Here is a 23804-nt window from a genome sequence, read left to right on the forward strand (position 1 = left end):
ACACACACACACACACACACACACACACACACACACACACACACACACACACACACACACACACACACTGTCACACACACACACACACACACACACACACACACACACACACACACACACACACACACACACACACACACACACACACACACACACACACACACACACACACACACACACACACACACACACACACACACACACACACACACACACACACACACACACACACACACACACACACACACACACACGTTATATGAGCGCCGCCATCACAGGAAGTTGTGTGGTGTCGTCATTAAAAAGCGCTCCGTGTAATTGGAAAAGTCGCTTATGACGACTGCTGGTATGGGAAACCTCCCGTGATCATAGAGTTGGAAAAGCGAAGGCGACCATTAACAAGGTCAACGTTGTACGTCTTTTTTCACAACTCCAGCGCCATCTGCTGCTTGTACAGTCGTACCGCACATGGTAGCAGTTTGAATGGACGTATTTCCGGTAAGTGACAGTATTCTCCTATAACCCTCATTGTTGCTGTAGAATTGGAATAGAAGGTTGAGATTGCAGGGGGAAGAGTTCAGTCATAAAACACTGTGTGGACAGATCGAATGTTCTGGACGCAGATTCCCCGTGTAATCTTTACTAAATAGCGGCATGTGATAGTCTGTGACAGAATTACTCTGGTTTAGGAGTATATTGTGAGCAGAGATTGAACCAGTCTTGTACAATACAAAATTACATTTCACATTGGTGTTTCTGTACCCAATGGGCTTCATGTGTCAAACTGTTGAATAGCAGTGGCCTCGTTGCCCAGAGCTGCCATTTCGTTGTAATCCTGTCATATGATCTCCACTTTTTAGGTATGCTTTAACAGCGAGGATGGTGCATGACGCAGAGCTGCTTTCTTTGTTGTTCTTCTCATCACTGTGTCATGCCCCGCCCCCTCAAGACCTGCACTAGCAAGGGGGAGGACACAGACTGCTGAGGACCCTTGTGCAAAAGTAGTGTTTGGGCTCCTTTCCACCAGCATATAAAATAAATAGTCTGAATTTCCTCTACAATGATGGACAGCGTCCCCGGTGGCCTAGCACAGTGAAAAGGTTAACACTCTGAAAGGGTTAATTTCTTGTACTAAAGCCTGCTGGACTCCTTCCACTGGCTACTTCATCTGTGACTATAGACTACTCAGACACACAGATAGTATCATCATCAGCCAATCACAGAGCAGCTCATTGAGACTCTCTACAATGGAGAGTGCAGCTTGCCTGCTTGGCCTCCTCATGTCTGCAGTGTTGAACAGGGAATTATAGGATATGCCATACATGTCTCCGATGGTAATACCCTTTTAAAAGATGCACTGTGTTATGCCTAGTGCGGGCATGGGGGGGCTATACTAATACAGCCATGATACCTGTGTCCTAATGGTTGGGGACCGCACAGCACAGTATCGCGTGCCGCAGGTTGTGCACCCCTGTTGAAGACTTTTTTAGGTCCTGTCAAGCATTAATGTTTCTACTCTGCCTTCAGTTTAGTGTAAAGTTCTACCTTAGGGCTCATTCAGACAAGTGTATATGTATTCCGTGTGACGGCCGATAAAAACCACAGCCGTCACACGGACTCATGTACTTCAATGGGGCCATTTACATGACTGTTGTTTCAACTGAGTGTGTGAAGGGACCGTGGAAAAATAGGACATGTCCTATTTTACTGCTTGTCCCGTATCCCTCCATAGACTCTAGTCTATAGGGGATGCGTGATAATGCGTCCCGCACGCGTGCACCTCTGACGTGAAAAGCGGTAGTTTTTCTCGTCCAAGGTTGGCTACGTTCGTCTGAATGTAGCCTTAAGCTTCGAGTCTTTTAGGCAAAGTTTGGTTGTGAGCAGTGAAATCCACAGGATTACCTTAAAAGTGACCTACTACTGAAACCAAGGTCACAAATGACATTCTGATGTCACAGAAATCTGGCCAGGTCAGATTTGCAATAGTCACAAGATCGCCCATGACCTTGTTTCCTGTGATTCCCAGAATTTACAGCAATTCACACACGACTTATTGTCACTGTCTGGCTCTAGCCGGGCCGTGAAGAACTCTCCTTTTAAAACACATTTGTTTCATTTGGCTATATATGTGAATGTATATATCGGTGATACTGTGTATTTTTTTTTTTTCTTCAGATTTGGGGCAATGTTTTACATAAAGACTCTGAGAATTCAGACGAGAACCACTGGACTATTGTTTCCAAAAAGATGCCAACATGCAAGGTTCTTTCTGACCACAAATGTCAAAAAACATCAGCAAGGACTAAAAAATCCAGTGCAAATGGTATCCGATAGTCACAGATGTCTTCATGTTAATGGGAAACGTCCTTTGTTTGCATCCTATGTTCCGGTTTCACCCCAACATAGGACTATTAACTCTCTTGCTGCTGCATCTACAGGGCAAGTGAATAGTGATTATGGCGTGTTTGCAAAAATGGCCGACTCGTCTCCTGTTCATTTGGCTGAGAACGTGTTAATCTCTATTCAAGAAGTCACAGGGCTACCGTGGTGGGTGAATATAATGTGCACAACAATAGCGCTGAGAACAGCTGTCACCCTCCCTATGTCCGTATATCAGATGCGTATTCTAGGCAAGGTGCGTATTCTACTGCTTTATACTGATAAATAGAAGTCTCAGCATTTCAGGCTTTATGTGCTTTCACTTTACGGAATAGATTATGTATTTTAAGGAATATTCCCTAGTATATGCTAAAAAAAATTCTCATTGGTGGGAGTTCTACCTCTGGGACACTTGCCAATCCGGTGAACAAAGGGGCCGAAGTGAATCAGGCTGTGTTGTAGTTCCTTCCATAGCGGGTGGCTGAGTGACAATATGATCTATACACAGACACAGAAATAGTTAATCTTTTTATTATAGAATCATCAAAACGCAGTATATGAAAATGACACTATTAAAACAGGACCCTATAGGGACAAGAATACACCCAAGGCAAGGTGAAACATGCCATGTGGTATACAGTACAACCATCCACATGAAGATGAAAACATAGACCATATATAAAGCACCCACGTATATGAATAAATAGATGTAAGGGTAAATGGGCAGGGAATTATACAAGGCAAGCTATGTAGTACTGCAAAGCCCAGATCAGAAAATACTGATCAATGTATGTAGGAGACCCTAACATAAACATGCAAGAGCCAAATAAATAGTATAGCGCAAGGAAAGACCCTAATAGGGCAAAAAGATTAGCATACCCTGAGACATGGTAACCCAGTAGCAGGCAGTGGTATGGGTCGGCACAGAGACCTTGATGCGCGTTTCGCCAAAGAAAGGAACGGCAATGCATTGCTTACTATAGGGAAAACATGTACAGTTGTATTCAGCCTTGACCTGGGCAATTCTAGACTCTACATAACATTATAATTCTGCACTGATACCAATAGTACAAGCAGGCAAGTTGTCTAAAAAAAAAACACCATTGCTTTATCTTCAGCTAGGTGGAAAAATTACAGCCAGAAATGCAAAATATAGCAAAGGAACTGCGGCATGAGGTAGCGGTTTATGGGAAGCAGCACGGCTGGAGCGACAAAGTTGCAAAGTAAGTTATTTAATAATCAGCTTCTTAGATTTATATTGCTATATAATATGTGATGTTCGTTTGTAGAGCAGATTATGTTCGCTATATTTCTCCACCACACTTTGCTACTCCTTTGTCTTCGGGAGCCATGTTAGGAGTGTTGTTCCTTTCAAACTAAGCTGTGGGAGCTTTGTAGCTAGAAGTAAAGTCTATTGACCGCAGTAGGGCGTAATGGTACCCCCCAGTTGGTGGTATGGGCACAGGAGTTGTTCCGGCGCCATTTAATTAGGGTGCTGGCTGTAATATACAGCCAATATTCCACTGCAACCGCCAGGATCAGAGTTATCAGTCATGATCGCGTGGTGCCTATGATTTGTCATGTCAATCGGGGGTCAGAGGCATGGTCTAATAGATTGGCTGTCAGTTTTAGGCCGGATTCACACGAGCGTGTGCGTTTTGCGCGCTTGAAAAACGCGGCGTTTTTCAAGCGCAAAAGGCACTTGACAGCTCCGTGTGTCAGCTCCGGGAAGCTGGAAAAAATATTATTTGTGGGGTGGAATTGGAAAATACTGATTCCTCCATTCTTTTTATTTGTTTGGTGGGGGGGTTCACCGTTTGGTGAAAACGACATCTTGACTTTAGATGGGCAATAGTTTTTGTTTTTTTTTAATGTTTTTCTATTTTTACACAGCAAAAACAATTTGTTTAAAAAAAAAATAAAAAAATTTGTCGCCGTATTCTGAATGCCATAACATTAAAAAAATTTCGGCAATTGAGCAGTGTGAGGGCTTATTTTTTTGATACATATGACTTTTTAATGACTTTCTATTACATTTTTTGTAGCGCTACGGTGACCAAAAAACTGGGATTCTGGCGTTTTTTTTTTTTTTACAACGTTCACCGTGTGAGTTAAGTAATGTTATATTGTAATAGTTCGGACTTTTACGGACACAGCTATACCAATTTTGTTTCTTTTTTACATTACTTTAGAGGAAAAATGGGAAAAGGGTGTTTTTTTTGTTTTTTTTAAACTTTTAATATTAGTATTTTTTTGTACTCTATTAAAACTATTTTTAACACCGTTTTTTAGCAAATCTAGAGGATTTGAACTAGTGAGTCAGATCGGTGGTACAGTACACTGCAATACTACTATATCGCAGTGTATTGTCATTTACAGGCTCCTGTTATGCCCTGCCAAGAGGGCTTAACGAGCAGAAAGAAGGTAGACCTGGGGGTCTACCATTGGCACCCGGCAATTACGTCGCAGGGGTCCGATGGGCTGTCGGAGGGGCTTAGATGTGCTGTCACTATTGCCCACGGCATCTAAGTGGTTAAATGGCCAGGCGCAGAGTTATCGCTGTTCCTGGCTGTAAGTGCGAGATATCAGCTGTAATACACAGCTGATGCCCGCAGCGTATGGAGCGAGCTCAGCCCATACTTCAACCACCACACCAAAACATACGGTAACGTCCTGGTGCGTCAAATAAAGTTTATTAGGAAAAAAAGCAAGAGTTCACAGCACAAATACAATAAAACCATTTTCTTTCCAAAAAAAGTGTTTTTGTTTAGCTTAAAAAAATGAATACGCATACAGTATATGTGGTGTCACCACGATCCTAACAACTTGTATATTAAAGTCAACAGATTATTTGAACCACACTATGAATGGCTTAAAAAAAAATGTTGCTATCATTTACGCCACTTTGTGGCGTAAATTATAGTTAATGCGGTGGGCCACGAGTTACCACACCCCCTCCACACGTTTAAAAAAAAAAAAAAAAAAAAAAAAAGCAGTGGGGATGGCCCAGAAGCAAACATTTTTGCAACTTCTCTACGTCACAAATCTTGGTAAATTCCTCCCATTGTGTTTTTGCAAAAATCGTTGCAAAGTCATGCAAATAAAACACGATGTGTGACCTTTATGGACGCTTCAGTTAGTTGTATCTTCTTATACATATTTAAATTACACCTGTTATGCACTTGTTCAAAGTTTTATAAAGTAAGACACTAGTACCTATTATGTTTTTGATCACACAGATACTACCTATATATATGCTTATGCGTTTTCTCTCTTTGATTTTACGATATCTTTGTGAGAGATATATATATATATATATATATATATAAAATTCTTTTTCTACATGACCTATTTGTACTATAAGGGTGAGGTAACGCGTAACGTAGAAACTGCAGAAATGTGCCAGTTTAGCAAAAATAGAAGGAATCGGATGAGGGGCACTTACTTTTTCACCGCAATATATACAATTTATGTGAGCTAGTAATATTGCACATTAGTTATTAATCCTAGAGCCGCTTAGGTTAAGGCCACGTGTAGCGTAAATACTGCGGAAATTCCGCTGTGTTTGCAGTAGCAGTGTAGTGGATGAGCTTTAACCCCCTCCCCCTGCTTGCATTCTGGGCCCTAATGACCAAGCCATTTTTTACGTTTTCCATCATCACATTCCAAGAGCTATAACTTTTTTATTTTTGCGTGGACATAGCTGTATAAGGGCTTGTTTTTTGCAGGACGACTTGTAGTTTTTATCGGTACCATTTTGGAGTAGATGCGACTTTTTTTGATCACTTTTTATCACTTTTTGTTAAGTCAGGATTCACAGAAAACAGCAATTTTTCCATTGTTTTTTATTTGATTTTTTTTACTACGTTCATCGTGTGGGTTAAATAATGTAATCGATTTATAGTCGGGGTCGTTATGGACGCAGCGATACTAAATATGTGTAACTTTTTTCCTTTTATTTTGTTTTTTCTAATAGTAAAGCATTTTGTAAGGGGAAAAAGTGTGTTTTTCATTTTTTATTTTTTATTAACTTTGTTCAACTTTTTTTTTACTTGTCCTACTAGGGGGCTTCACTATGCGATCATCCGATCACTTTTATAATACACTGCAATACTTTTGTATTGCAGTGTATTACTGCCTGTCCATTTAAAACGGACAGGCATCTGCTAGGACATGCCTCTGGCATGACCTAGCAGGCATTCACTACAGGCAGACCTGGGGGCCTTTATTAGGCCCCCCGGCTGCCATAGAAGACACAGATACTCGGCGATCTTATCGCCGGGTGCCGGTGGGATGAGAGGGAGCTCCCTCTCCAAAACCACTCAGGTGCGGCGCACGCTATTTAGCACCTAATCTGAGGGGTTAAACGGGTGAGATCGATACTAATATCGATCTCACACGTTCGAGCAGGGATGCCCCCAGCCCTCCGTTACCTCTGGCAGTTGAGAGCAGGGAGATTTGACGGCTCCCTGCTCTATTTATTTATCCTGATGCATCTCCGTGAAACTGCTATTGCATCAGAATAAAGGCCACTAATGACCGCCGTGAAAAGGCTAATCGGTGGTCATTAAGGGGTTAAACAAAACGTATCCACATCCTGCAGAAAAAATGTGTGAAAATTGCCATTCTCTATGGAATTCCATTCCTCAGCATGTCGCTTTATGTTTAGAAAATTCTGCGGAATGACATTCCATAGCGTCAATTATATTTTCTGCGGCTTTTTTTCGCAGCATGTGGAAGAGCTTTGTGTAAACCTCAACAACTTTACTGCTGTTGTAAAGGCTGTGGAATTTCTGCATGGAAAACCCGCTTCGAATTTCCACAGTATTTACGCTACGTGTGCCTTAGGCTGGATTCCCACGAGCGTGTAAGTTTTGCGCACGCAAAAAAAGCGGCGTTTTGCGTGCGCAAAAGGCACTTAACAGCTCCGTGTGTCAGCCCCGTATGATTCGTGGCTGCGTGATTTTCGCGCAGCCGCCATCATTATGACTCTCCGTTTGGATGTTTGTAAACAGAAAAGCACGTGGTTCTTTTCTGTTTTCACTCATAGTTTTACAGCTGTTGCGCAAATCACGTGCGTCCCACGGAAGTGCTTCCGTGTGGTGCGCGAAATACGCACAAAGAACGGACATGTCGTGAGTTTTTCGCAGCGGAATCATGCAACTGTCTGCACGGCGCCATAGACTAATATAGGTCCGTGCGACGCGCGTTGCACGGACATATATCCGTTCGTCTGAATAAGCCTTTACTTTGAGGCCCTGTTCACACGATGTATTTTTACAGGCAGAAAAAATTATTTCAGGAATTTTGAGGCAGATTTTGACTTGCCTGCACTTTGTTACCGCGGGTACAATTAAGTTCTGCGGGCGAAAAAAAACTCAGCAAGAAAGTACATGCCCCTTTTTTTCACACGACCGGCTGAAAAAAAAACTCCTCTGCCTCCCATTAAACTCAATGATTCCGACGTGGTTTCCGCGTCAAAATCCGTGCCAAAAAAACTCTGTGTGATCTGGGTCTAAGTGGTTCAGGGAGTAGTAACTAATGTGTAATATTGCTAGTTTTTCTAAACTTTGTATAAAATTTATGTAAAGTATTTGCCCCTCATCCAATTTCTTCTTCTTTTTGATAATTTGTCATATTTAAATTTTTCAGATCATATAACTAATTTTAATATAAGCTAAAGACCACTCAAGTAAACACAAAGTGCAGCTTTTTAACCCCTTCCCTCTTTAGCCACTTTTGACCTTCCTGACAGAGCCTCAGGGTATGTTCACACTTCGGGGGTCCGTAACGGCTGAAATTACGGGGATGTTTCAGCCTGAAAACATCCCCGTAATTTCAGCCGTACCGGCATGTGCAGGCGCTTGAACGCCGCGTCAATTACGGCCGTAATTAGCGCTGCTATTCATTGGAGTCAATGAATAGCGGCTCCAATTACGGCCAAAGAAGTGACAGGTCACTTCTTCTACGCGGGCGTCAATTTACGCGCCGCCATTTGACAGCGGCGCGTAAATATACGCCTCGTGTGAACAGACAAACGTCTGCCCATTGCTTTCAATGGGCAGATGTTTGTCAGCGCTATTGAGGCGCTATTTTCGGGCGTAATTCGGGGCAAAAACGCCCGATTTACGTCCGTAAATAGGCCGTGTGAACATACCCTCATTTTTTCAAATCTGACATGTGTCACTTTATGTGGTAATAACTCCGGAATGCTTTCACCTATCCAAGCGATTCTGAGATTGTTTTCTCGTGACACATTGGACTTTATGTTACTGGCAAAATTTGCTCGATATGTTCAGTATTTAATTGTGAAAAACACCAAAAATTAGCGAAAAATTGCAAAAATTAGCATTTTTCTCAATTTAAATGTATCTGCTTGTAAGACAGGCAGTTATACCACACAAAATTGTTGCTAATTAACATCACCCATATGTCTACTTTAGATTGGCATAGTTTTTTGAACATCCTTTTATTTTTCTATGACCTCACAAGGCTTAGAACTTTAGCAGCAATTTCTCACATTTTCAAGAAAATTTCAAAAGGCTATTTTTACAGGGGCCAGTTCAGTTGTGAAGTGGTTTTGAGGGCCTTATATATTAGAAACCCCAAAAAAGTCACCCCATTTTAAAAACTTCACCCCTCAAAGTATTCAAAACAGCATTTAGAAAATGTCTTAACCCTTTACACATTTCACAGGAATTAAAGCAAAGTAGAGGTGAAGTTTACAAATTTCATATTTTTCTGCAGAAATACATTTTTAATACAATTTTTTTTATAAAACAGAAGGTTTTACCAGAGAAATGCAACTCAATATTTGTTGCCCAGTTTCTGCAGTTTTAGGAAATATCCCACATGTGGCCATAGCGTGCTACTGGACTGAAGCACCGGCCTCAGAAGCAAAGGAGCACCTAGTGGATTTTGGGGCCTTATTTTTGTTAGAATATATTTTAGGCACCATGTCCGGTTTGAAGGGCTCTTGCGGTGCCAAAACAGTCAAAATCAACCAAAAGTGACCCCATCTGGGAAACTAGGCACCTCAAGGAAATTATCTAGGGGTGTAGTGAGCATTTTGACCGCACAGGTTTTTTACAGAAATTATTGGAAGTAGGCCGTGAAAATTAAAATCAACATTTCTTCAAAGAAAATGTAGGTTTAGCGATTTTTTTTTTCTCATTTCCACAAGGACTAAAGGAGAAAAAGCACCGCAAAATTTGTAAAGCAATTTCTCCCGAGTAAAACAATACCTCACATGTGGTAATAAACGGTTGTTTGGAGACACGGCGTGGCTGAGAAGGGAAAGAGCGCTATTTGGCTTTTGGAGTTCACATTTAGCAGGAATGGTTTGCGGAGGCCATGTCACATTTACAAAGCCCCTGAGGTGACAAAACAGTGGAAACCCCAAACAAGTGACCCCATTTTGGAAACTATACCCCTTGAGGAAATTATCTAGGGGTATAGTGAGCATTTTGACCCCACAGGTTTTTTGCAGAAATTTTTGCAAGTAGGCTGTGAAAATGAAAATCTACATTTTTTTCAAATAAAATGTAGGTTTAGCTAATTTTTTTTCATTTCCAGAAGTACTGAAGGAGAAAAAGCACCACAAAATTTGTAAAGCAATTTCTCCCGAGTAAAACAATACCCAACATGTGGTAATAAACGGCTGTTTAGACACACGGCAGGGCTTAGAAGGGAAAGAGCACTATTTGGCTTTTTGAGATCACATTTAGCAGGAATGATTTGCCGAGGCCAGGTCACATTTGCAAAGCCCCTGAGGGGACAAAACAATGAAAACGCCCAAAAAGGGACTCCATTTAGGAAACTACACCTCTTGAGGAATGCATCTAGGGGTGTAGTGAGCATTTTGACCCCACAGATGTTTCATAGAATTTATTAGAATTAGGCAGTGAAAATAAAAACAGTCCTTTTTCTTCAATAAGACGTAGCTTTAGCGCAAATTTTTTCATTTTCTCAACAAATAAAGGAAAAAAAGAACCCAACATTTGTAAAGCTATTTCTCCCGAGTACGGCAATACCCCATATGTGGTCATAAACTGCTGTTTGGGCAAACCGCAGGGCTCAGATGGGAAGGACCGCCATTTGGAGTGCAGATGTTGCTGGATTGGTTTCTGGGCACCTGTGGGCCCAAAACAGTGGAAACCCCCCAGAAGTGACCCCATTTTGGAAACTACACCCCTCAATGCATTTACCAAGGGGTGTAGTAAGCATTTTAACCCTGCAGGTGTTTTGTAGAAATTAGTGTGCGCTCAATGTTGCAGAGTGAAAATGGGATTTTTTTCCATAGATATGCCAATATGTGGTGCCCGGCTTGTGCCACCATAACAAGACAGCTCTCTAATTATTATGCGGTGTTTCCCGGTTTTAGAAACACCCTACATGGGGCACTAATCTTTTGTCTGGACATATGACAGGGCTCAGAAGTGAAGAGTACCATGCGGAGTGGAGGCCTAATTTGGCGATTTACAAAGTATTGGTTCACAACTGCAGACGCTCAGATGTGAAATAATAAAAAGAAACCCCTGATAAGTGACCCCCACTATGGAACTGCACCCCTCAAGGCATTTATTAAGGGGTGTAGTGAGCATTTTCAACCCACAAATCTTTTCCATAAATGAATGCGCTGTGGATGGTGCAAATTAAAAATTTTATATTTTTCCCTAGATATGCCATTCAGTGGCAAATATGTCATGCCCAGCTTATGACGCTGGAGACACTCACCCCAAAAATTGTTAAAAGGGTTCTCCCGGGTATGACGATGCCATATATGTTGAAGGAAACTGCTGTTTGGGGACGCTGCAGGGTTCAGGGCCGAGGGAGCACCATTTGGCTTTTGGAGAGCGGATTTTGCTTGGTACTATATTTGTTTGAGTATTGCTGGTGTTTTATAATGTGGGGGTACATGTAAGCGGGGCGGAGTATATAAGGGGCATAGTCAGGTGGTATAAAAAAATAAAAATAATCCATAGATGTGTGTTACGCTGTGAAGCAATCCTTTCTGCACAGGCCGGTGTCGCACTGATAAATGGTGTCATTTCTTATCCCCCTTTTGGTCCACACTCCGCGCCTTTGTAGTTTAGGGAATTTTGCTGGGAAAGTATTATCCTGGTATAATACGGGCACCGTCGCTTCCAGCGGATATGTTTGGGCCCTCCCCTTCCTGGTTCCCTAATTTTAGGCCCTTGATAAATCGCCTCTTGAAACTGAAGAAATGTTCCCCTCGGGCACAACTGCATATTTTTTTATTTCCTGACTTATTGGAGCCATAACTAATTTTATTTTTCATAGACGTAGCGGTATGAGGGCTGGTTTGTTGCGGGACGAGCTGTAGTTATTATTGGTACCATTTTGGGGTACATGCGACTTTTTGATCACCTTTTATCCTATTTTTTGGGATGCCAGGTAAACAAAAAAACGCAATTCTGGCACAGCTTTTTTTGTTTTTTTTATACAGCGTTCACCACGCATTATAAACTACATGTTAACTTTATTCTGCGGGTCAGTACGATTCCGGCGATACCTAATTTATAGCACTTTTTTATGTTTTCAACTTTTTGCACAATAAAATTACTTTTGTAAAAAGAATGTATTTTTTCTGTCGCCAAGTTGTGAGAACCATAACTTTTTAATTTTTTTGTCGACGGACGTGTATGAGGGCTTGTTTTTTGCGGAACGAGCTATAGTTTTTATAGGTACCATTTTTGGATACGTGCGACTTTTTGATCACTTTTTATTGTAATATTTGTAGGGCAAAGTGACCAAAAAACAGAAACTCTGGTAACGTTTTTTACGGGTTTTTTTTACGCTGTTCACCGCGTGCAATAAATAATATAATATTTTGATACCTCCGGTCGTGGCGATACCAAATACATATGGTTTATTATTATTTTTCAATAATAAAGGACTTGATTAGAGTAAAAGGGGGATTGTGTTTTATTTGATTACTTGAAACTTTTATTGTTTTCAAACTTTTATTTTTTGCACTTTTTTTTACACTTTTTTTTATACTTTTTTTTTACACTTTTTCTCAAGTCCCACTAGGGGACTTGAAGGTCCAACGGTCAGATTTTTTTTTTTCTAATACATTGCACTACCTATGTAGTGCAATGTATTAGATCTGTCAGTCATTCACTGACAGCAAGCCGTTTAGGCTTCGCCTCCCGGCGGGGCCTAGATCGGCTTCCGTAATGGCAGAGCAGGAGACCATTGTGTCTCCTGTTGCCATAACAGCAGTCGCCAGTCCCGATTGCCTGTCAGGGCTGGCGATCTGCTAGTAACCGCTACGATGCAGCAATCGCTTTCGATTGCTGCATCGAAGGGGTTAATGGCAGGGATCGGAGCTAGCTCCGGTTCCTGCCGTTACAGGTGGATGTCAGCTGTACAGTACAGCTGACCTCCACCGCTGATGACGTCGGATCAGCTCCTGACCCGGCGCCATCTTGCCGGCAGCTACGGAAGCCGATCAGGCTCCGCCGCCGGGCGGCTCTTGACCGGCTTCGGTGCTAGGCAGACCGGGAGGCCAGTATTAGGCCTCCGGTTGCCATTGCAGCCACCGGAACCCCGGAAATTTCATTGCTGGGGCTCCGATGAGCTGCAAACACCTTAAGTGCAGCGATCGCGTTTGAGCGCTGCACTTAAGGGGTTAATGGCGGGGATCGAAGCTAATTTCGGTCCCCGCCGTTACAGTCGGATGTCAGCTGTAAGATACAGCTGAGATCCGACGATGATGGCACCGACTCAGCTTCTGAGCCGGTGCCAAACGTTTGACGTACATGTACGGCATTTTGCGGGAAGTCAATGCTTTCCATGACGTACATGTACGTCAAATGTCGGGAAGGGGTTAATGATAGCATTTTTTGTTGCCAAATTCTGAGAGCCATAACTTTTTTTATTTTTCTGTCGATTGAGCGGCATGAGGGCATCATATTAGTGGGATAAGCTGTCGTTTTTAATGGTACCATTTTGGGGTACATGCGAGGTATTGATCACTTTTTTATTCCATATTTTTTGTGGGAGATGAGGGGACCAAAAAACAGTGATTCTGGCCTTTTTTTTCTTTATATTATACACGGCGTACAATGTGCGGGTTAAATATTGATATATTGTAATAGTTTAGACTTGAACCAGGGGACTTGAAGCAGCGATCGTCGCTTGCACTATATGCTGCAATACTAATGCCAGAGGCAGGTCTTAACAGGAGCACAAAGAGGACTTCATTAGACGCCCAGGCTGCCATAACAACCATCGGCACCCCGCGATCACAGTAGGGGTCACCTCCCTCTTTCTAACTATTTAAATGCCGCGGTTGCTATTGACCACGGCATTTAATGGGTTAAAAGAGCGGGATCCCGCTCGTTATTGTGAAGTGACGGCTGTAACATACAGCTGAGAGCTGCTTTGTATGGCGTGGGCTCAGCCTGTGAGCCTGCTCCATACTTCCCCCTAACAGGCTAATAACTGTATGCCATATGTTGGGAAGGGGTTAAACTGTTGTCCCGGGAACGGAAGGTCGCTTTCATATTATTTTTATTTTAGTCATTCAGAAGAGCACTTGCATGTTTGTTTCGGATAATTGTCCTGCTTCATAACCCAAGTGCACTTGCGCCCTATAAGCACAAACTGACGGATGGACATTCTCCTTCAGGTTTTTATGATCGAGCAGAATTCATGGTTCTATAAATGATGACAAGTCGTCCAGGTCCTGTAGAAGCAAAGTAGCCCCAGACCATCACGCTACCACCACCATGTTTGACCTTTGGTATTATGTTCTTATGGTGGAATGCGGCGTTAACTTTACGCCAAATGTAACGAGACCCATGTCTTCCAAAAAGTTCCACCTTTGACTCATCAGTCCACAGAATATTATCCCAAAATACTTGGGGGTAATTTAGATGTTTGTTGGCAAATGCGAGACAAGCCTTTACGCTGTTTTTGTGGTTTGTGCCTTGCAATGCTCCCATGGATGCTATTTTTGTGTACATTTGACCTTTAAAGAGGCCCTATCTCCTACATAATCTGATCGACGCTGTAATTTAGATCACAGTGGTTTTTATTCTGAAAAACGATAATTTTAGTTATGAACAATTTTAGATTTATGCTAATTAGTTTCTTAATAGACAACTGGGCGTTTTTTACCAACTGGGCGTTGTAAAGAGAAGTGTATGACGCTGACCAATCAGCGTCATACATTTCTCTTCATTAATTTTTAGCTGTACTCGCAGTACAGCGTCATCTCGCGTGATCCCGTTGTGCAGTCACATACTCCCACATTAACTTTACCGAAGTGTCTTGAGAGTGAATAGACATCGCTTCCAGCCAGGACGCGATGTCTTTTCACACTCCCAACACTTCGGTAAAGTTTCTGTGGGACTTACTCACAACACAGCGTGATCTCGCGAGATCACGCTGTGCTTTCACATACACCCACAGTAACTTTACTGAAGTGTCGGGAGTGTGAAAAGACATTGCGTCCTGGCTGGAAGCGATGTCTATTCACTCTCAAGACACTTCGGTAAAGTTACTGTGGGAGTATGTGACAGCACAGCTAAAAATGAATGGAGAGAAGTGTATGACGCTGATTGGTCAGTGTCATACACTTCTCTGTACAATTCCCAGTTGCTAAAAAGGTAAAAAACGCCCAGTTGTCTATTAAGAAACTAATTACCATAATTCTAAAATTGTCTATAACTTGCTAAAAAATGATTGTTTTTCAAAATAAAAACCACTGTTATCTACATTACAGCGCTGATCAGATTATGTAGGAGATAGGACATTTATAATCTGGTGACAGAGCCTCTAACTGGGGCAAGTGAGGCCTGCAGTTCTTTAGATGTTCGTCTGGGTTCTTTTGTGACCTCCTTGATGAGTCGTTGAAGTGCCCTTGGTGACATTTTGGTAGGCCGCCACTTCTGGGAAGGTTCACCACTGTTTCACATTTTCTTGATTTGTAGATAATGGCTCTCACTGTGGTTCACTGGATTCCCAGAGCCTTAGCAATGGTTTTTTTAATGTCTTTGTTTCTGTATTTGAACCTTTTTAGAACATGGCATCACGTGCTGCTTTTTGAGACTTTCTAGACCGTTTCTATTTAAGTGATGTTTAGAATAAACCGGTCTGGCAGTAATCATGCCTGGGTGTTACTAGTGAAATTGAACCCAATTGTCAATTGAATTTAGTTAACTGGTTGATTTAGTAGCTAAGGTGGCAATTTACTTTCTCACATAGGGCAAGGAAGGGCTGAACTGCATTTTTTCTTCTATACTCTAGATTAAATCCTCATTTAAAAAACGCATTTTGTGTTTACCTGGTTTATCTTTGTCTAGTATTAGAAGTAGTTTGCTGATCTGAAACATTAAAGTGTGCCAAATATGCAAAAATAGAAGAAATTTGGAAGGGGCAAATACTTTTTCACAGATCTGTATGTTGAGAATTTTTGCGCTATTGTATAGTAGAATCATTAAATAAAGCCTTACAGTCCACTTGATTTTATGTTTGCTCTCTCTTTTTAAAACAACAGGTTTCATTTCCGTAAAAACATGAAAAGGTTAATAACCGAGCTCTATGTACGAGATAATTGTCATCCGTTTAAGGCCAGCCTGATCATGTGGATCCAAATACCCATGTGGATCTTTGTTTCTCTGGCGCTGAGGAATTTTAGCTTTAATACACGTGGTTCAAACACAGGTAATTTCAAGCTGTGAATTTTGTTTGCATATAGTACGATTTCCTATCTGTGTCATTTGTATTTGATTGTACTGGTAACAAATAGACCTGTTGGCAGTACTATCGGTGTATAGAGTATTCATTCAATGCTTGCAGTGCGGTACTGCAGGTTTGCCGCCGCTACGACTCAAAAGGTAAGATGAATACAAAGCTTTTTATTTTTGATTCAATCCAAATTTTGGTAAAAAACAAAAAACCAGCAGTCTGGATCTTCAGACCTAATTTGTATATTGAAAATCGGTCCTGGGTTCCAATATAGACCGATGACATTCAGCTGAGCGGGTAAGACAGTTGATGACTGTAAACTGTACTTTGTTACGGCTTTATGATATGTTACTCACAGTAAAACGGGTCAAAGACCAGCCGATCAGATTGCTGAAAATCTTATGGATCTCTAAAAGGCAAATACTAATTGCTATGTTAGAAAGTTGCATTGGCATTCTAAAGTATTCAAGACTAATGCAAGATTCTTTTAATTTCATACATTAAAGTGTGAACCCACACAAAGCCATTTTATAGTAGTTTTGCCACAATTTTCAGAAAAAGCGCAACACAAACAGTTTTGCAAAGCTCGCCGCAACAAAGCCACAAAGTGTGGCTTCACCCAAAAACCACATTTATTTTAAATTCTTCGTGTACACTAAGTTTTAAGGAGGCGCTGCCTCTTATTTCCTAGCATCTAAATTTTTTTTATATAATTCATCAGAGACAACCACTTTCATATGGGAGACGGCACCTATATGTTGCCGCAGACAACCAGGCATTACCCCTGCAGTGGCGGCTGCAAGGGAAATGTAGTATTAGGCCTTGTTCACACGGCGTGTATTCTATGCATTTTTGCCGCGTCTTATGCGCCGAAAAACACGTCAAACGCGCATGCTTTAAACTTCCCATTGACATCAATGGGACCACACTGTATCCACAATACATGGATGGCTTGAGACTGCAAGAACAGGTACTGCTCTTACAGAGCGACTCTGTTTCAGCTCATAGAGGAGGGATCCCTCTCTGAGATCCATATGCCGTAAAAGGTCATATGGACAGGGGTTTTCTTTATGAAACAACCCCTTTCATGACCGATATGGCTTTATTTTTGTCAGTCTTTTACATTTTCACATTGAATGCAACCCTAAAATTAATTATTGAAATGATCATCTATTATCTAACAGTAACTTGGACATCCTAATTAGTCTGATTAAAGTGTTCTGTGCGTTGCAATGTTACATTTAAATGCCGCAATCGCTATTGACAGCAGTCATTTAAGGGGTTAAACGAGCGGTATCCCGCTCGTTACACTAAAGTGTTGGCTGTAAGATACAGCCGATTAGATGACTTTTTCCTGCGTCATACACATCTCCCTAGCCTTATATCGTCTTCAATAGATGACATAACGATATCTGATCATGCCCTTATTACTCTCACCTTAGCTCGCCCAACGGCCCACCCTCGTTCTTGGCAGTGGCGACTGAACGAATCGCTCCTACAAGACCCGATAGTGGTCTCCGATGTTCGCAGGGACCTGGTGGAGTACTTCGACACAAACAACACACCGGGGATGGACCCTTTTTGTATTTGGGAAGCGCACAAATGCGTGGTGCGCGGTTCCCTTATACGAATCGGAGCCAAACTTAAAAAGGAACGGACCGCTCACCTTCGGGACTTGCTGTCCCGAATACATAGATTGGAGCAGTCTCATAAGGTATCTGAGGATCGGGTATTAGGGGCAGAACTGGGGCAGTTGAGGGAGCAGGTACGTTCACTTTGTATCGCGAAGGCCACCCTAGTTAAATGTAGACAGCACTTCTACGAATTCAGTAATAAACCCTGTAGGACCCTGGCCCGTGCTCTTCGTAAAACCCGCTTGCGTACCTATGTCCCACACGTCCTAGACCCACATAATGAACGGCTGCAGCTCCCACATGACATTTCAGAGGCCTTCCGTGCTTATTACCACTCTCTCTATAACCTCCCAAAGACATCTTCCTCTCTGGAGGGCAGCAGTCAGCTGGAGAGGATAGAGCAGTATCTTCGGTCCTCAGGGATGAAATCTATCCCACTAGACGATATTGCGGCCTTGGAGGCCCCCATCTCCCCGGAGGAGTTGTCATGGGCACTGAAGGACTCACCCACGGGAAATGCCCCGGGCCCAGACGACTTGTCCCTGCCATACTACAAGACCTACTCAGACGTGCTCACGCCCCACTTCATCCGTGCCTTTAATTCGCTCACAGAGGGGGGCTCCATCCCTGGAGACACGTTGAGGGCGCACATTACGGTCATACCCAAAGATGGGAAGGACCCATCCCTATGCCAGTTATCGTCCTATTTCTCTACTGGATGTAGATTTGAAACTATTTGCGAAGATTCTGGCATACCGGTTGTCACCACTCCTACACCATGTGATACATACCGACCAAGTGGGTTTTATGCCCTCACGGGAAGCGAGAGATAACACCACACGGGCGATTAACTTAATGTACCAGGCGGCAGTTTCGTCACTCCCCACTTGTTTTTTGTCAACGGATGCAGAAAAGGCCAGGGTCAGCTGGGACTTTATGTTTGCAACTTTACGACATATAGGAATAGGGACTCATATATGATGTCCTGGATCTCGGGTCTCTACTCCTCCCCATGAGCCCAGGTTAAGGTCAACAGGCACTTCTCATCCTCATTTATGATCGCTAATGGTACACGACAAGGCTGCCCCCTATCTCCACTGATTTTCATTTTATGCCTGGAACCCTTGCTGTGCCATATCCGCTCCAACCCGGATATTACGGGCTTGGACTTGGGAGGCAGATCCCATAAGGTTGCCGCCTATGCGGACGATCTACTCTTCTTCCTCACAGCCCCTAGAATTTCCTTGCCCAACCTGATGGCGGAGTTGAGTAGATACTCGAGACTATCCAACTTCAAAATAAACTACCAGAAGTCAGAGGCTCTTAACATCTCGTTACCACAGACTCTGGTTACTGACCTGTCGGAGTCCTCTTTTAAGTGGGCAAGGGACTCGCTTAAATACCTGGGAATCCGACTTCCCAGTGATCTATCTCGCCTTTATACGGTGAACTTTCCCTCACTTCTACAACGTATAAAGGCCAACCTGGATTCTTGGACGTCGGGCACCTTTACCTGGTTTGGTAGGTGTGCGATTTTTAAAATGAACATTTTACCGCGGATTCTGTATCTTCTACAGGCCCTACCGATACATATCCCACGCCCGTTCTTTCAATCCCTGCTGTCCCTTGTGCACAAATTCATATGGGCAGGGAAACCAGCGCGTGTTGCCCGATCCTTGCTTTTTCGTGTAAAGGGGGAGGGGGGTATTGGTCTACCAGACTTTGTCTCCTACCATCACGCCTCCCACTTGACACGAATTTTAGACTGGTTCCGACATGGCGGGATTAAAGAATGGGTATCTATGGAACAGGCTTTTATGACAGTCCCATTACAGTCACTACCTTGGTTGGGTAGGCATGTTCCCCTGGTAGCACGGACACACCCGACAATAGGTCCCACCCTTGCGGTTGCGGCGCGGGTATTTCCTCGGGCGGAGTTCTCGCCGTCCCCCTCCCCGATGTTCCTGATCTTGGGCAATCCTGCTTTTCCACCGGGACTGGACAGTGGCCCATTTCAGCAATGGTTGAGGGCCGGTAAGGGGCAGGCCGTACACTTTTTTGCAGGATGGGAGGTGGATGTTGAGCGCTCAACTGCGGTCTTTGTCTGACCCAGTCCCTTTCTCGGCGTGGCAGGTTACCCAGTTGCGACATTTTCTGGCGTCATTAGAACATCCTGTGGCGCAACTGCGAGATTGCTCCCCGTTTGAACTCCTATGTTCGGGCACGCGCTCGATACGTCACTCGCTGTCCAGACTTTATACTCTCTTGATCTCACCCTCCAATTTGCCTCCACCCCCTTACCTGCTTAGCTGGGAGAGGGACCTGTGTGAGACATTCACCCCTGAACAAAAGGAACGCCTGTTCACCATGACGCATAAGTCCTCTTTGGCCAGCAGATTTCAGGAGGCAGGGTTCAAGATTCTGTCCCATTGGTATAGGGTGCCTTCCAGATTGCATGCAATGATCCCGGCGGCCTCGCCATTATGCTGGAGATGTGGTGACCATGTATCATGCATATTTTTTGCGACTGCCCACTCCTGACTGGGTTCTGGTCCGAGGTGTGGCGCATTTGCTCGAAATGTACAGATTTCCCCATCCCACGATCCCCGGGTCTTTTCCTGCTCCATCTGTGTGAGGTTCCTCTGTCTACGTATAGACGGTCGGTAGTTCGCCACTTGGTGAACGCAGCTAGGGCGTGTGTTCCTGAACTGCGGAGACAATCCTGTTCCCCGTCAGTGGGCATGTGGTTCGGCAAGATTCAGGAGATCATGAGAATGGAGGAACTCACGGCATCAATGAAAGTGTCCCATGCCTCCTTCCTCAGAACATGGCGTGAATGGATCAGATTTCAATCAAATGCGGAATATAAGACCATCATGGCCTCTTGAATTCACACCTAGATCCGGTGTGTCAGGTCAGCTCCCCCCCTCCCCTTCCTTTTTTTTCCCCTCTCCTTCCTACTGTCTCTCTTTTCTTTCTTCCTCTTACTGTTCTCATGTTCGCTTCTGGAGTATTATGCATGGCTGCGGGTTCAGGGTGCATATCGGAGATTCTTTCGTACTTGATTCAAGCGATGTATCAATTTCATGTGACCCCATGCACTTATGTCATACTGATAGCCGACCTGTGGCCTGTTGACTGTTTTGCACTGGCAATTTCCAACTCTGTTGTGTATACTTTACATACTTTGTGTTACAAAATTACAAAATAAAAATAAAAGCATTTATAAAAAGATACAGCCGACACGCTCGTTCTATGGACCGGGTTCAGCCCGTGAACCCTCTTCATACCACCACCTCACCCCCACCCGACGTGTGCCGTATATATACGGCAGATGTTGGGAAGGAGAAAGGAAAGCGCCACCTTTTAATGTTGGATACTTTAGTCAGCAAATATAAAATCTTTGTAATATTTCTACATTCACTGTATTATTTTTCAGTTTTTATTAGAATATAGAAAATTTCTGTTGCTATCTTAAAACCATGAACCAACGACTGTTGACAGATCTGCTGTTAATATTACCGTATGTGTCTTCTTAGTACTTTGAGGACATAACGGTGTTCTATGTAAATGGAATAAAACTAAAACCATAAAAATACCTGTAACCAACAGCTTGCTCGCGGACGGACTCCAGGCAGCAACCTAGGAACTGAAAAATACGAAAAACCAGGGTTGTAAAGATGTTATTTGTTACTGGAGCCTTATAAAGTATTGTACGCAGCCGTAATGGGGCTCTCATTTAAGTGCATAGGGCCTCTACTGTAGCTTCCTTTGCCTTTTTTTTGTTTTTTGCTGGCATACTGCATAAAACATATACGGCACCCAACATGTGCACTGCCGTGCAGTCTCTGCCGAGTGCATGAGGCCTTATAGCTGTTTCTCAGTACTCGTTACTTAGTGCACATTGGACCCTATGCCTGTCACCCTTGTGTTTACGAGGAGATCGGAAAAAGAAGAGAAGCACTTTTAAACTTTAGGGTATATTCACACAGGGCGAAAATGCTGCGTGAAAGTACACTGTGTATCCACCCTGGCTGCCGCAGGGAATTCTGGCCGTAAAACCGCACCAAACGGTGGAGAGAAAAAAAAAGTGCATACTTGCCCTCTGACATCCTGCTGACCGGCCTACTGGGTTGACTTTATACATTGGTATGAAATTAGAACTGTAAATGATATGGTCCTGCTACAGAACTATTCATACGTGTTTATGATGGAAACTGCAGTGACTGCCTGTTTTATGCACTTCTTTTTTTATGCCTGCTGGTACATGAATTCCCAAAATTCTGTATGTTAGAAATAAAGATGATTTGCTCCATTGCGATACATATGTGGTTTATTACACTGTAGTTGGCATTGCAGCCACTAGGTGGAGTTTTTACTTTTTGCTATGGTTTAGCTTCACTCTTCCAATCTCAATTTAGGCACGTGCTACATCTTTTAGCCTATACTATCATTCCTGTATGAACAAAAACATAGATTCAGGGAAGAAATTAAATAAGCTCTCTCCGATCAATAAGTCCCATTTGGTCACAAGTAGTGCTGAAACTTTGTAATATACATATCTGCATACAGCACATTCAGCAGCAATTCTGTCAGTTTGTGCGTTTAGTGAATAGTTGTGCGCCTTTGTATACGCACATGCACCCATTTATGTTTAATTCGCAATAATATTCCGCAGCGCTGTACAGAGATTGTCACCATACACATCAGTCCCTTTACCCAATGAAATTTCCCTATATTACACACACTAGGGCCAATTTCCAAGAGCTCTAATTAACCTATCTGTATAAATTTGGAGTGTGGGAGGAAACTAGTGCATGGAGGAGTCCCATGCAAGGACCTGCTGTCTGCTGTTGGCCAAATCGCTACTGCTTCTAAAGGACTTGGAATTTACCTAAGGGCTCGTTCACAACTGCATTCCAAGTTCAGTTGTTCTGCTCCGTCATAGGAGCAGTACAATGAGCATAACGGAAGCTCGGAATCCATTGCAGGACACAAACCAACTGACATCAATTGACTAATGGGTTCCGCCAGGTATGGATCTGCCTGTCGGACCTAATAATAGCACATCATTCTGCGCTATTTTGTTGGGCAAAAACAACGGAAAATGTGATGGAAGGCCCTAATGGCGCCTCCAAAGCGTATGTGAACAGCCCCTAATAAATATAGAACTATAAACATTATACCTGAAAATACCTACTATGTAACTGAAAGTTCACCAAGGCTGTAACTCCCTCTCAATAATGTGAATGTTGACGGTCACACGTGACTTGATTTTATGAAATCTTTTCTTTTTTTATTCTGTTTTGTTTTTGTCCTTATGTTACCATTTCTTACATTTAATTCAATTATTACATGTTCTTTTCAGATGAGTTAGTTCACAAACAGCTACAGAATGGTGGAGCACTGTGGTTCCCAGACCTCACAATGCCAGATTCCACTTGGATTCTTCCAGTACTTTTGGGCTCCATAAACTTGCTGCTAGTAGAGGTATGAATAGAAAAATGTTGAGTATTAAGGATATAGAGTATATAATCAAATTATGTAATCTTGTAATGCAAAGATTATATACAGACTGTTCCCTTGTTCTGATTTATCCGTGTCAGGTAATTTATTTTTTTTTTTACTCTAAACCTCTTAAACTAACATTTTTATATTTTCTTTTTAACACTATAAGGCTATGTTCACACAGGGCGGATACGCTGCATAAATGCACACAGCGTATCCACCCTGTGCACCGCAGGGAATTCCGACTGAAAAACCGCACCAAATTGGTGCAGTTTTTCAGCCGGAATGTCTGCTGCGGAAAACTGCACATAGAAAAAAAATGTAATTCTTACATAGCATAGCGATGTGTCCCTCCGCCTTCCTGCAGCCCGGCCTCCTGGGATGATGTTTCATCCCATGTGACCGGTTATTGGCTGCAACGGTCACATGGGACGAAACGTCATTCCAGGAGGCCGGCCTAGACGAACGAACAAACAGAATTCTGGGTAAGTATAAGATACATTTTTTGGGCAGCGGAACTGTAAAAGACACATCATCTGCTATTTGTTGCGGGTTTTACCT

The 23804-nt window shown here is 42.9% G+C and overlaps 1 protein-coding gene across 2 annotated transcripts in view; it reads left to right on the forward strand.

Annotated features, from left to right (window-relative positions):
* The first annotated feature begins 261 nt into the window (after positions 1-261).
* The window catches only part of COX18 (cytochrome c oxidase assembly factor COX18), a 31376-nt gene continuing 7833 nt past the window's right edge, over positions 262-23804 (forward strand). Inside the window, exons 1-5 of one of the 2 annotated variants that reach the window (XM_075849778.1) lie at positions 262-498; positions 2176-2635; positions 3502-3602; positions 15911-16077; positions 23104-23225. In XM_075849778.1, the coding sequence (XP_075705893.1) occupies positions 2186-2635; positions 3502-3602; positions 15911-16077; positions 23104-23225 (840 nt within the window). In that variant the 5' untranslated portion in view covers positions 262-498; positions 2176-2185. Of the gene's footprint in view, positions 499-2175; positions 2636-3497; positions 3603-15910; positions 16078-23103; positions 23226-23804 lie in introns of those variants that run through there. The other variant, XM_075849779.1, reaches the window with a different exon arrangement.

Source organism: Rhinoderma darwinii, chromosome 1, assembly GCF_050947455.1.
Source record: "Rhinoderma darwinii isolate aRhiDar2 chromosome 1, aRhiDar2.hap1, whole genome shotgun sequence".
NCBI classification, from domain to species: domain Eukaryota; kingdom Metazoa; phylum Chordata; class Amphibia; order Anura; family Rhinodermatidae; genus Rhinoderma; species Rhinoderma darwinii.